The sequence below is a fragment of the Peromyscus leucopus genome, unplaced genomic scaffold (assembly GCF_004664715.2).
Source record: "Peromyscus leucopus breed LL Stock unplaced genomic scaffold, UCI_PerLeu_2.1 scaffold_51, whole genome shotgun sequence".
Classification (NCBI taxonomy): domain Eukaryota; kingdom Metazoa; phylum Chordata; class Mammalia; order Rodentia; family Cricetidae; genus Peromyscus; species Peromyscus leucopus.
In genome coordinates this window covers 17,584-32,071 of record NW_023505409.1, presented here as the reverse complement: position 1 = coordinate 32,071, position 14,488 = coordinate 17,584, and the positions used below count along the sequence as shown (strand labels likewise).

The 14,488-nt window shown below is 45.3% G+C and overlaps 1 protein-coding gene across 1 annotated transcript; it reads right to left on the bottom strand.

The window, feature by feature from the left end:
- Positions 1–2,090: 2,090 nt before the first annotated feature.
- Positions 2,091–13,682, bottom strand: LOC119087247 (SNW domain-containing protein 1-like; the record flags this gene model as incomplete). The annotated part of the gene is made up of 3 exons (XM_037201955.1): positions 2,091–2,291; positions 7,760–7,913; positions 13,513–13,682. Coding segments are annotated over 3 exons (510 nt in total), but the record flags the coding sequence as incomplete, so codon positions are not given.
- Positions 13,683–14,488: the final 806 nt, after the last annotated feature.

The following is a 14,488-nucleotide window of genomic DNA, read 5'->3' as shown; positions in this document are numbered from 1 at the left end:
TCCCCCCAAGATTTATTTTTAAGTGCATCGGTGTTTTCCCTACATGTATATCTGTGTGAGGGAGTTCATCTCCTGGAACTGGAGTGACAGACAGTTGTGAACTGCCATGTGGGTGCTGGGGATTGAACCTGGACCCTCTAGAAGAGCAGCTAGTACTCTTAACCACTGAGCCATCTCCCCAGCCCCCCAAATCCATTTTGTATAAAGTAGTCCTCTTTCTCCTAGAACAAGAAGCCCACGGTTTTCCAGGGGGGAACTACTGTTTCTTCTGGCTTCCCTTGAAAGGGTCTGTGCACGAACAGGAGGCTCTGGTTAAGACACAGTGGTAGCCAGGGAACTGCTGCCATTCAACAGGCAGCACCAGCCATGCCGCACACAGTGTAATTCTCAAGACAGCTCTGAACTGTCAAGAAGCACCCCTCGGGAGGCCAAAGGATGTGACAGCTACTCAACCAAAGCTGTGTGTTCAGTACATCGCAACACAATCCATCCACTCTTAGCTAAACACAAGACAAAGCAAAACCTGAACGTGTTTTATGGACCTAAGAATGATCCCTCTAAACGACCAACGGCTGGCACTACATGTGTGTACCACTATGCTCAGCTCTACTTGCATAATAAATACATATGTATGTATGTATGTACGTACGTACCTATGCGTGTATATTATGTATGTATATAAAACAAGTACCTTCAAATGCTAAAAGCAAGTACCTACTGGACAGCAGGGGAAGGACAAAATACCTAGTGCCTGGGAGGTGACACAGGAAAGACAAGCACAGGAGAAACAGGGCGCTTTCTTCCACCCTATCCTCAAACAGATGGAAGAGTCACCTGTTCCCAACCAGGCAGGGTGGACAGGGACAGGTGTTCGAGGGGACAGGGACTCACCAGGGATAAAAAGTAGAATGACTCTATTTTTCTAAAGCTTTGAAGCTTTACCTTTATTATTTATTACTGTGGGTCTTGGAATTACCTTTTAAGACACTAAATCTGGGTGGCAAAAGGAGGCTGTGTTATATCCAAATGAACTACTCAAATAAGAAGTGGGGATGTAGATGGTGACAGCACACATCTCTGATCCCAGCACTAGGGAGGCAGAGGCCAGCCTGGTCTACAAAGCAAGTTCCAGGACAGACAGACAGAGCTGTTATACAGAGAAACCTTGTCTCGAAAAACCAAACTGGAAAAAAAAAAAAAAAAGAAAAAGAAAAAAGTGGGGCTATAGCTTAGGGGTCTCTAGTTCCACCACAAAGAGTAAAGAGTAAAGAGATGAAGCATCTGTGTAGATATTCCTCAAGTCTATGGAGGGAACTTTGTATACAGACTAAAGTATGAGGAGGCACAGTTCAGATGTAGAACAATTGCCTAGCATGTGTGAGGCTCTGGGTTCCATCGCTAACAAGGCCAGAAACAAAGCTGATTTTTCTTAGGAGTCTGGGATTATTGACTTTTGCAAGTTTGGTAGCACTTTTGGAAATCACTTTTTGCAACATCAAACAAAACCTAAGTAGGAAAGCTATCACGGCTGGGTGCGGCCTGCAGCACTGGGAGGGCAAAGGCAAGAAGATCTGAGTTCAAGGCCAGCCTGGGCTCTGTGCTGGACTGGTCTAAAGGGGACTGCAGCTATGACCAATCTGTGCAAGGTACAATGTCACTGTTGGTGAGGAAGTTAACCTAAGTATGCTTTACAGCTATGTATTTTATAGTGATTTTATTGGTTTTGCTGCTGGACTCACACCCAGGGCCTGTGCACGCCAAGCACCATCAGAGCCCTACCTTCACTGCTTTGTAAAAAGATTTATTTGTCTTACATGTATGAATGTTCTGCCTGCATAATGTATGTGCATCAGGTGCATGCCCGGTGCCCTTGGAGGTCAGAAAGGCATCACAGCCCCTGGAACTGGAGTTACATGTGGGTGCTGGGAAACTGAATTCAGGTCCTCTGCAAGAACAACAAATGTTCTTATACAATTGAGCCATCTCTCCAGCTCCAACTTCACTGCTATTTTTATATAATCCAAAATGGCAAGTGATTTATCATTTCCACAAAACGTAATAAAACTTCACAAAGTATTTATCAACAAGAAAAACCCCAAAACAAATCAACGAAACCAGTGAGAGGTTACCTTGTCTTTGGACTGCCCCTGTCGCGCAATTGCATCGTATTTAATCTTCCCTTCAGGGTCCACCTGAATGGCCAGGGCATTCGACATTTTTTTCTTTCGCCCCATATCCAGTGGATACTGGGCCACATGGATTTCTGGGAAAGCACCTCCATCTCCAAAATCCTGTATATTACAAGAGAAGAAGTAAAAAAAGTATTTAGTAGGAAGTAGCAGTTCATTCAAGTTAGGGAATCGATGCTAGGCGTGAGTGGCAGCAGTGAGCCAAGGCAAGGCGGCTTTCATCTTGTACCGCTGACATTTAGTGGGCAAAGGTATAAAAACATACTCTTTGGGTGGAGGAAGTACCATGAGGATCGTGCAGGCCCTGGGAAGAGGCGTTTTCAAGCTTTCAGTACAGCGGCTGTGTGTGACAGCCTGTGCAAAGAGATCATACGAGGGGAAGCCGCAACGGCGAGAAAGCAAATAAAGGAAGATCCGACGAAAGCATTCTCTTTTTCTTCTTTAGTAAGGGGTGTGTATGTGTGTGTGTGAGAGAGAGGTATGTGTGTAATGTGAGAGAGAGAGAGGTTTGTGAGTGAGGTGTGTGTGTAAGAGAGGGGGAGGGGGAGGGGGAGGGGGAGAGGTGTGTGAGATGTTTGTGCAGGTGTGGCATGTGTGTGTGTGAGATATGTGTGTGTAGGCGCCGGTGTGTGTGTGTGTGTGTGTGTGTGTGTGTGTGTGTGTGTGTGTGTGTGTAGTTGTTGGCAGAGGCTAGAAGAGGGGTCAGATTCGCTGAGCTAGAGTTACATGTAGTTGTGAGCTCCTGACATGGGTGCTGGAAACTGAACTGGGTCCTCCTGCAAAAACAGCAGTATCTTAACTCTCTAAGAATGTAGTGTGGGACTAGTGTAGTGTGTCCTTTTAGAGGACAGAGGAAATGATGCTAAGGTTACATGGACAAGTAAGTCATGGAGGGGCCTTCTCAAGGAACATGCATTTTATGTAAGAGCCTAGAACAAATAAATTTTAGTACAAACCAAAGACTAGTTTTAGCATTCTACACAGACATATCCATAGAGCATCAGGTGAAGCTCACCCCAGGAGAAATGTTAAGAGATGCTCTTAGAATCAGATTCTGTTAACACATCATTTACTCACTGTCACACCAGAGATAAAACAGAAAGGACCCACAATGAGTCACACATTTTTCTTTTGGATTGATCCTAGCCATGTCCTTGTGATAAGAACAGAGTATAGAATTCGGCCATGATGTTTTAGGGGGAAAAACCCAAAACTCAAAACAAAAAACCTAAAAGTCAAGTTTTTTTCTTGTGACTAAAAGCTAGAAATGTCCTTGGGCCTGTGGGCAACTTCATCCTTGTCAGAGGCCAAGGACACCAGAAGGAAAGTCAGGTTTTTCCTTATTTCTGTGTTCCTTTCCTAGAAACCACACCGAGGACATGAGCGGAGTGGAAATCGGACTGACCAGCTCGCACATGCATCCAGTAAAGCGTTCTTAGCTACAACCTCCCCACTCCCACCTTCTCTAAGAGCTCTACGATAAAACCCTTCAACAACCCAATCTCTATGGTCTGTGAATTTCATCTTGAATCTGTGAGACAAGAACCCCAAAGCCACCGGCTTGGTATGGCTTTAATGACCATTGAGTTTACAAAATCCTGGCTCACCCGAACCAGTTGCCTTGGGGTTCTTGTCTTACGAATTTGAAGAATGAAATTTATGGACCACAGAGGGTGAATTTTAGAAAGGCATCTGCTATGCTGGCCAGGATGACCCCCAACTCCTAAGCCAAAGTGATCCTATTTCAGTGGGATTGACACCTAAGCCACCACCCAGGTTCGTTCACATCTCTAACAGTGACTATACATCCTCACAAGAATGAGAACTCTAATTTTTAAAGTAGAATAGTGTTCCGCCAATAATTTGTAGTGTTGAATATTTCTAAAAGCCTCTGTAGATCAAGTCTAACTCACACTTGAGCATTCTCGGAAGGAAAGAACTCAGGCTCACAAACTGTACATGTTCTGGAGAGGTGGCATACCCTCTTTAATCCCAGCACTCCGGAGGCACAGGTGGAAGGACGAAGGGTATCTGTGAGTTTGAGGCCAGCAAATTTTAGGCTAGCCAGGCTGCACAGTGAGACCCAGTCTCCAAAACAGCAAAAGACTCCTCAAGATCTCATAGCTAGCACATGTGCAGAATGCAAACCCAGGTAACTGGACTTCAAAAGCTTTACCTCGTGTGGGTGTGTGATGTACATGCCAGTGTGCAGGGCAGGCACCCATCTACAGGCATACAGAGGTCAGAATAGGATTTTAGGTGTCTACTTCTACCACTCTTCACACTATTGCCTTGAGACAGGGCCTCTCACTGGACCCAGAAACTCTCTATTTTCTGGCTAGGTTGGCTGGCAAGCTTTTGGAATCCAGCTGCCCTTGGCCCACAAGTGCTGGGATTACAGGTGTTTATGTGAGTGCCGAGGGACTTGCATTCATCTCCTCATGCTTGAGAGCAAGTGCTCTAACCCACGGAGTCAGTCTCCCCAGGTACAGCCGAGCTGTTGTTTTAATACCATGAAATACCTTTTAGTTAAAAAAAAAAAAAGCCGGGCGGTGGTGGCGCACGCCTTTAATCCCAGCACTCGGGAGGTAGACCCAGGCCGATCTCTGTGAGTTCGAGGCCAGCCTGGTCTCCAAAGCGAGTTCTAGGAAAGGCGCAAAGCTAAACAGAGAAACCCTGTCTCGAAAAACCAAAAAAAAAAAAAAGGAAAACAAAAGAAAAAAACCCAAGACTTTCTGAGCAATGACAGGTCCCCCTGCTCCATATTTTTTTTAAAATTAATGTCTTCCCCCAGGAAAGGGTCTCAGTACATTAACTTTGGCTGGCCTGGAACTCACTATGTAGACTTGGCTGGCTTCGAAATCATAGAGATTCCCAAATGCTGGAATTAAAGGCACAGGCCACCAAGCCTTTAAATCTGTTGTCTATACAAATATTCAAAAACAAACAAACAAACAAAAAACAAAACCAAAAACAAGAACAAAAAAAAGCCCCCAAAACCAAAAAACCTGCTGAAATCTAAACTACTTTTGGTCCTAAGTATATTATGTAAGGTATACTCAATCTATATTACCAAGAATGTTAGAGAAAACATTGAAATTCATCAATAAGAGGGTATTCATTGAAAAATAAATTCATTTTTATAAGGTTTTTTTCCACACACTATTTCATTAGGTCTTGGATGTGAATTCCTAGGAACAATATGCTTATTTACTGGAGGGTTTAAAGTTTTGAAAACCAACAGAATAAAGTGAAAAGAGGTATTTTCCTGAAAATTAGGCAGAAATAAAGACTGCCTAAGAAAAGTGCTTCCTGTACGCAGACCATCAATCTGACACATGCTCAGCTTTGCTGGAGTTCTTCGACTGTAATCAGCACTTCAGAACTGTAGCTGTGGCATTATGTGGTCATTAAGCCTGCCAGAAAATCACAGCCTTTACTCCGAAAACTAGAACAAAATGCCGTCTTCACAGAACTGCCACTCCCCTCAAAGCATCCCAGGCATTTTCAGATTAGCTGGCCATGAGTTTGATTTCCAAATGAACTGCTCTGGTCCACCAGGATACACGAAACCTTTGATAATCAATTAGGACTATCAAAGCCAACAGCCAGCAGATGTCATAAAGCTCAGAGGCTCCCTTGTGTGGGAAACGAGGCCTGCTGTCCCCACTCTGTAATCTGGGAACGGGCCCCCAAAAGCACATTTTTAACCACTCTAGAGTTCTATCAGAGCAGGCCCCACTACCTCATGTCGACTATCTTGCTGAACATCTCACTAATTCCAGAGAGAACAAAACCAAGAGCAAAATCCTTTCCTAACAACTGCAGGACTGGCCTTCATATAGCAGAATTCCTAAAGACCAGATAAAAAGAGATAAAACCAAAGCAAATCAAATCCCCAAACAACAGAAACATCAGAGAAAAAGCCCAGGGCTATGCTGGAACAAGGCAGAGAGGCTCTTATGAGGTGCTCATTTCCTCTAGAGCTGACGGAGTGGGCAGAGGCAGGCACACACAGCTTCCGGCAAGTGCTAAGCAGTGCTTCTATTCCCACACTACAGACACCCTGGGCAGACTGAAGAGAAGGCAAAGACCTCGTCTGTAAGGCAGACAAGGGTCTGGAGAAGGGGCTTGCTGCTCCAGAGTGCTGGCTGCTCTTTGCAGAGAACTCAGGTTTGGTTCCCAGGCCCCACAAGGTGGCTCACAACCACCTGTAACCCCAGTTCCATGAGACCCAAGGCCCTCTTCTGACCTTCAAGGGCACTGCATGCACGTGGTACACAGATATGCAGGCAAACACCCTTACGTATAAAATAAATGAATCTTAAAATAAAACAAAACAGCCGGGCGGTGGTGGCGCACGCCTTCAATCCCAGCACTTGGGAGGCACAGGCAGGCAGGTCTCTGTGAGTTCGAGGTCTGCCTGGTCTACAAATGAGTTCCAGGACAGCCAGGACTGTTACACAGAGAAACCCTGTCTAGAAAAAGAAAAAAAACAAAACAAAACACAAACAGTAGTAACTGGGTACAAAAATGGTGTAGTTCATTCAGAATGTTAGAGCATGGTCAGGAAATGAAGGAAAACTTGTAGGAATGAGAATACTGGGAGAGAGAAAAAGGCTTAATGAAAGCAGAGATTCTGCTTTGTTTTTCAGACAGGGTTTCTCTATGTGTAATGCTGGCTGTCTTGGAACTCACTCTGTAGACCAGGCTGGCCTTTTGAACTCAGAGATCCACCTGCCTCTGTCAAGGAAATTTGTTCTTTGGAGACAAATAAGAAGTATGAAAGGACCATTCCAAATTCTTCTCTGCTTATACTCACTCCTAAAAATGTATGTAATATCATGACAAGGCATGTGCTAACATTCTCAAACTGGAGATTTAAAAAGCACACAAAAGAACTAAGTCAGCAGAGGCGCCACCACCGGGTTTTTCCCTGAAGGAACGTTCTCTCTGAGTTATGACATGGTATTATTCTCATTGCTGGAGGTGGGGCGGGAGTGGACACAATTCAAATGCAAACCCTACTCTGATTCTTCTCCTTACACAGATTTCAAATTTTTATTTATTATTATTAGTATATGTCTGTGTATATGTGACAGGGAGGGAAGGAAGGAGGGAGGGAGAGAAAGAGAGATGAGTGGAGCACATTCACATGCCACAGTGCTTGTAAAAAAGTTTGGGGACAGGTTCTCCTTTTCCGCTGTGGGTTCTAGGAATCAAACTGTCAGGTTTGTTGGTGAGAGCCGCTGCCTCCTGGGCCATCTGCTCCATCTTTTATTTGTTTCTTACTCTCCCATTATTGTTCATGGGCTGGAAGATCTACTTATGTAAAAGTACGCTACTTCCTTTTGTATAAGTTCAACAGTTCAGCACAATAAGAAGCAAAAACAGTGATTCTCTCCTGATCACAAACAGTGACAATAAGCAAGAGGAAAATGTCTTTGGAAGGAAGAACATGCTTTCAGAACTTACCATCATTATTTCCATCACATTGCTGTTAACAATCATTCTCCAGGGTTTAAATTTATTGTACAAATGTACAATAATAAATTTCAGCCCACACTTACTTCTAACAAGCGCGGAATCCAGCCTTTCCGGTATCCGTATGGGGGAGGCTCCCTTCGAGAGGAGACCAGCGAGGTCTGCCGCGATCTCTGAGATCTTGCTCTTTCTTCAGCTTCAAGTTGGTCCTGAGATAGCTGAGTGGGCGCAGGTAAAAAGCTACAGGAAACCAGAATTAAACACCAAATACAGAATTAAAAACCAAACATATTTAATTATTGCAATTCAGCTACAATTTTCCTTTGCTCAGCCAACAGACTTTTCAATATAGAAGCATTCAATATTTATCACTTTCTTATGTGTGGAAAGGAAGTACTCAGAGACACACAGTGAAAAGCCCTTGACCATACCAAGGGCAAACAGTTGTCCGGACTTAAAAACTAACAGGTATTTTTACATTGGTTGACAAGCTACCAAACTCTGTACTTCCGTACTTTACACAGAAGCCAACCTCCAGTGCACTGTTTCCTAAGAATCCTTCCTGATTTTTGTTTTAACCAGGTCTAGTCAGGTAGCCCAGGCTGGTCTTGAACCTGCCACCCTCTGGCCTCAGCTTCTGGAGTTGGTTTTATAGATAAATGTCAACACTACTGTGCTTTCCTATTTTGGGGAGGAGACAGGGTCTCGCTGTGTAGATCTGGCTGCTTCTCCAGCGCTGGGATTAAAGGTCTGCTTTTATGTTACTTTTATGTGCCTGACTTTTAACTACTTTAATGTTGATAAAAAGTGGCAAGAACTAGTCAGGCAGTGTGGCACACACCTTTAATCCCAGCACTAGAGAGTCAGAGGTGGGCGGATCTCTGTGAGTTTGAGGCCAGCCTGGTCTACAGAGCAAGTTCCAGGACAGCCAAGACTGTTACACAGAGAAACCCTGTCTCAGACCACCACCCCTCCCCCCGCTGCTCCCCCAAAAAAAGAAAAAGAAAAAGAAAGAAAGAAAGAAAATAAAAATGCACAACAATCTTGCCTACAGCCCAATCTTAAGGGCCTGGCAGTGGTGGTGTTATATGCCTTTAATCCCAGCCCTAGGGAGGCAGAGGCAGGTGGATCTCTGTGAGTTCGAGGCCAGCATGGTCTACAGAGTGAGATCCAGGACAGGCTCCAAAGCTACAGAGAAACCCTGTCGGGGGTGTGGGGTGTGGGGGTGTGGGGAAGAGCTACAGTATACAGACTAACCAAGCAGAAAAAAGAAAGACTACTAGAGGCATATGTAAATATTTTCCCAAGTTTAGAATGAAATTTAAAACACAATAGGTCAAAGAACTACAGCAGAAATCCTGAACGTGTAGCTACTTACTACTTAGTCACAGAATGCTTTTTACTAAATTCTTCCTAAACTTTTTGTATTGTAACTATTACCATAAGGATATCCAAATTCAAAAAAAAAAAAAAAAAGATAACTAGTAGGTAAGTATTTTTAAGGAAAGATAGAAGTCAAGTTCCTTGTTAACTCCTGGCTAACAAACATACTTGAATAAGCAGGGAAACTAAGTATTTATTTAAAAAATACACACTGATGACTTGGTACAGGCAGTATTCTAAGCAGATACTGAGAATGTCTACTCGGAAAGATTCTATGTGGTCTTGTAAAGAGGGATAATCGCGCAAATGCAAATTACAGAACCAGGAAGAGCTAAGGAAAGGCGCAGAGTGGGTGTGGCAGCATACACCAGTAGGATCAAATCCAGGCTGGGGACGTTCCAAATTCAAAACCCACCCCTGCAACTTAAAAACACAGGGAAGTTACCTGCTCTGAAACAGCTGCCCCATAGCAAAAGGTAAGAGATCTACCTCGTGAGGTGCTACACGAGAACATTCACGAACCAGTCAAGAGCGTCTAATACTAACTACTTCATGTATGTCCCACAGATGTCTGATCCCCCAGCTGGGGTTGGTTGTGCACTTATGCCCTCTAAGCCATGTGTACACCACCTGTCTTTCTGTATCATAATCATCTATTCGCTTATCGGTCCTCTTACCAGACCGAGCAACCTGAGGAGAGGAATCACACCTTCTGCTCCTTTTGCCCCTCACTGTCCAGGCCCTGTCTGGTGACACGGATTCACTGTCTGTTACAGTCACTGTTATACATCACTGTGACCTCCTCCACTTGACTTAAACAAGCCAGCTCAAAACCTTTATTTTTGTCATCCCATTTGCCATAAAATATTAAATAGGTGATGTAACTGGAATGTTTTTAAACTTACTCATTATGGGTGTGTGGCATGTGCATCCTAGAGATATTTACCCTGCCCAAATCAAACTAGTCATTGTTTCACAAATTTTAATTACTTTTTTCCTTTTTCTTTATTTTTAATTTTTTTGAGATAAGGTCTTACTATGTAGTCTTGGCTCTCCTGGAACTCTCTATGTAGACCAGGCTGATCCCAATCTCACAGAGATCTGCTTCTCTCTGCCTACAGAGTGCTAGGATTAAAGGCATGCACCACCACACCCAGCAAAAATGATATTTTTCTTTAGTTTGTGTATTTACGCCATGGCACCGTCAGAGGTCAGAGGACAACTTGTGGGAGTCAGTTCTTTCTTTCCACCATGTGGGGCTCACGGATGGAACTCAGATCTTGGAGCTTCGCAGGTGCTCTTATTCGCTAAGACATCTCTCGCTGGCCCTGTACCCCAAACCTTTAAGTTACATTCTAATGCCTTAACGTAGTCATAGTATTTATTATCTGAATGCATTACTGTTTTATGTAATCCCTCTCCTAATAGAAGTAAGCTCTGTGAGGACAGGAAGTAAAAAGACTCAGGAAGTTTACCTTACCATCTCACCAAGTAATCAACCCGACACCCGACACCAGATATGGGAAGTACTTTCCCACACACCAAACAAGCGATGCGCCAGAAGACTGCAGTGGGACACTTCCTGATCCAATCCAGATCCCAGAGACTGAGGACTCAATTCCACAAAACTGCTTCTGCTTCCAATTGACAACTGCCAAGACTTGGTCACCAGTCTGTCGGTCGTCCCGTCCCGTTCCGTGTCGCGGGGCCCCCCCCCCCCCGCCCCCAGGGTTTCTCTGTGTAGTTTTGATGCCTGTCCTAGATCTTGCTCTGTAGACCAGGCTGGCTTTGAACACACAGAGTTCTACCTGGCTCTGCCTCCCGAGTGCTGGGATTAAAGGCGTGCACCACCACCCAGTGGATACCACCACTTTTCTTCCACTGGCTACAATCTAGGGTCCCTGCTCCCCGCCCTCAACAGGGTTTCTCTGTGTAACAGCCCTGGCTGTCCTAGAATTAGCTCTGTAGACCAGGCTGGCCTCAAACTCAGAGATCCGCCTGCCTCTGCCACCTGAATGCTGGGATTAAAGGCGTGCGCCACCACCAGGTCTACTGTTTTAAGTATTAAATCTTCTCTTCAGGTTCAGTATAGAGATGTGCTGAGACGGATTTCAGGTGACCAGGTCCTTTAGCAAAGGCAGCCCCTGGCAGCAGGAGAAGCTGGAATACGGTAGAGACACAGCAGCCATCAGCAGCAGAACTGAGGCAATACCTTACGTTAATAAAGGTTATAGGGAGAAGGTTTTGCACTTAGCTGGTTAGTGAAGGGATAAGGCGTGTCCTCCACTACAGGTGCAGCCTCTGGGACCTAGCACCCTCTCCTTCCCCCACTTGGGTAAGATTCATTTGCTGGGACAGTTCATGAAACTAAACCAACAAAAATCCCAACACATTCGCTTGTTCACCATTTTTAAAAATATAGGTCTCTTTCACTTTCCCGTGTATGAGTGCTTTGCCTGCATGTCTGTCTGTGCATCACATACATGCCCAGGGCCTTCAGAGACTAGGAGAGGGCGTCTGATTCCTAAACCACAGTTACAGATGGTTGTGAGTCACTGTGTAGGTGCTGGGAACCGAACCAGGTCCTCTGCAAGAACAGCCATGCTCTTAATCACCGAGCTGTCTCTCCAGTCCACACTTGCTAGTTTTTACAAGGGACACTAAAAACATACTAACGAACACCAGCTCAAAGCTCTGTGGTCCCCAAGCCTGGCCATTTTGAGACTTCATCTGTCACTGCTTTGTTAAGCACACAGTACACACCACACCACTGGCACTGTTCTTGAGTGCATTCGTTCCAAACTCCACCTTTCCCCACCAAAACCCCACCAATCTATACCACAGTGCCTGAAGAACACTCAAACGTTTGCTACCTGTAACACTAACAGTCTGCATAACTCACTCCGATTTTTCTGGTACTGAGGCTAGTACTACACAAATAAGCATTTTCTGTTGGCTGTAATTCCATTTCTGTTCCGTTATTAAAATCCTCTGGCAAAGAACAGTTTTAAAGGAGGAGGAGGGGCTTATCTGGCTTACAATTCCAAGTCACAACCCACCATAGGACGTCAAGGCAGGAACTCAAAAGGCAGCTAGTGAAATCTCACTCACAATCAAGAGCAAGAGAGACTCGCTTTCTTGCAGAGAGGGAGGCAGCAGGCAGGCAGGCAAGACACCACATAAACTGCGTGATGGTTGGCAGACTGGCTTTATGCTCATCCAGCTTTAACTGTTCAGGACCACTTGCCTAGAGAATGGTGCTGCCCATAGTGCTGTGGATCTTCCTGCATCTATCTACTAGCAAGAAAAACAATTCCCTACAGACACGTCTACAGGCCAATCTGATCTAGGCAATTCCTCGTCTGATGTCTTTTTACCAGGTGTGTTAAGTGGACAGGCTAGTTGCTATGTTCTCTTTTCTTTCTTTCTGACCTTAAACCAGCTATATAGACCAGGTTAGCCTCGGAACTCAAGAGACCCTCCTGCCTGCAGTTTTCATCTGTGTATTTACTTGTCCATCTTTCCGGTGGCAAAAAATAACATTTCATTCTATACAAACAATCTCTAGCACAAAGCAGGACAACGAACAGTAGCTCCCGTGACCAAAACGCCTTTAGGATTTGTACTGTTACAAGCCAGGAAAATATGAGAAGTGGGTTTAACAGGTGAAAGATAATGTCCTAAAATGAACATTTGCTTTACACCCAATCAGACTTCTGCTGAGTTCGCATGGAAAGTTTTTCCACTCGGAGCAACTAGGAGTTACATAACTTTGTGGAAATCTCCCACTTAGCATCTTTTTCTTAAAGGATGGGTGCACTTTACATACGGTAACCAAGGCAACCAGGAACAGCAAAAGTCGGAGGTGGTTCTATGTACAAAAGAAATTCTAAGGTCCAAAGTTAAAGCGCGGAGCATTTTAGTAAACAGCAGCTGGCAATTTACAAAAATTTGGTCGGTTCTGAGACATTCCCAACTCCTGCTTTTTGCAAAAATCTTTGTTTCTGAAAAGAGAGTACTAGAGAAAGGGGAAAGCCCAAAGCATACAAGCGGCTGGAAAGCCACACACAAGACTGGCGCGCTTTACTCAGCAGGGATAATTCAGCCGCTGCTTTCCACCGCGCATCGCGTCCGCCTCAGCCGGGGTCCGCAGGGCGCTCGCCAACCTGCCGCGCTGCTTACGCGAAGCACACGTGAGCTCCTCCGCACGAGGCCACGCCGTGGCTCTCGGCCCCAGGGAAAGGGCTAACTCAACCCGGGAAGCCTCTAAAGAGAGACCCCGGCTTTGGCGCGGCCTAGTCGCCAAGGAAGCCCGCGAGAGGTTATAGCCATGGTCTCGGCCGGGGTCCCTCTACGCCCCAGGCCAGGTCACTGCCCGCACAGTCCGGGCAGAAAAAAAGGAAAAGATGGGTACTCCCAGACCCTTCCGTATCGAGGACCCAAATCAACAACCCACCTGGTGAGCGCCATCTTCTTCCGCTTCTTCCAGCGCAAGCCACAGCGTCGCGGGGCGGGTCTTGCCCGGGAACGAGGAACACAATGGAAGAAGTGCTCACTGCGCAGGCGCTCTGGCCGAAAGGCCCTATGGACTTTGTAGTTCTTTGAGCGGGAATTATGCTGGCCTCTCTCAAGGAGAGAAAGTGGTTTTGGAGAGCTGACAGAGACTCCCCTAACGAAGGAAATTCCTTACATTTATGGGTTTTACAGGGGAGAGGCTCTCTGAATTTAGCAGATCAGTAGTGATGATACAAGGTAGGATTTAAAGCCATAATTTGGGAAGCTAATACTATTATCTACCTCCACCTTAAGGCTGCTACACCTAGGATCTAGGATCTTTTGTTTTGTTTTGTTTTTTGTTTTGTTTTTTCGAGACAGGGTTTCTCTGTATAACAGTTCTGGCTGTCCTGGAACTCACTATGTAGACCAGGCTGGCCTCGAACTCACTGAGCTCCGCCTGCCTCTGCCTCCCAAGTGCTGGAATTAAAGGCGTGGGCCACCCCTGCCCGGCCTACACCTAGGATCTTATCCGTATTGAATAAGATGTAAAGCATAACTGATCCCCGTTTGTACAGCAGCCTCCCTGCTGATAGCTGATAGTTTGGTTAATAGTCGTCTACTTTACATTCTGCTCCAGGAATGCATTATTTTTAAGTGTGTGTAGGGGGCAAACAGAGAAGGTGCTGGAAATGATGATCAAGGAACTTAGATTTAATTCAACAGATGATTTGGAGCTGAAGGAGAATTTAGGTAGAGATTGTGGGTGAAAGAGACAGATAAGAAAGACAATTTCTGAGACCGAGTTTATCTGTGTAATCGCGGCTGTTAAACTCGCTCTATAGACCAGGCTGCCTCAAACTCAGATCCTCTTGCCTCTGACCCCAAGTGCTGGGGGATTAAAGGCGTGTGCCACCACCACACTGACTCAAGAAAGA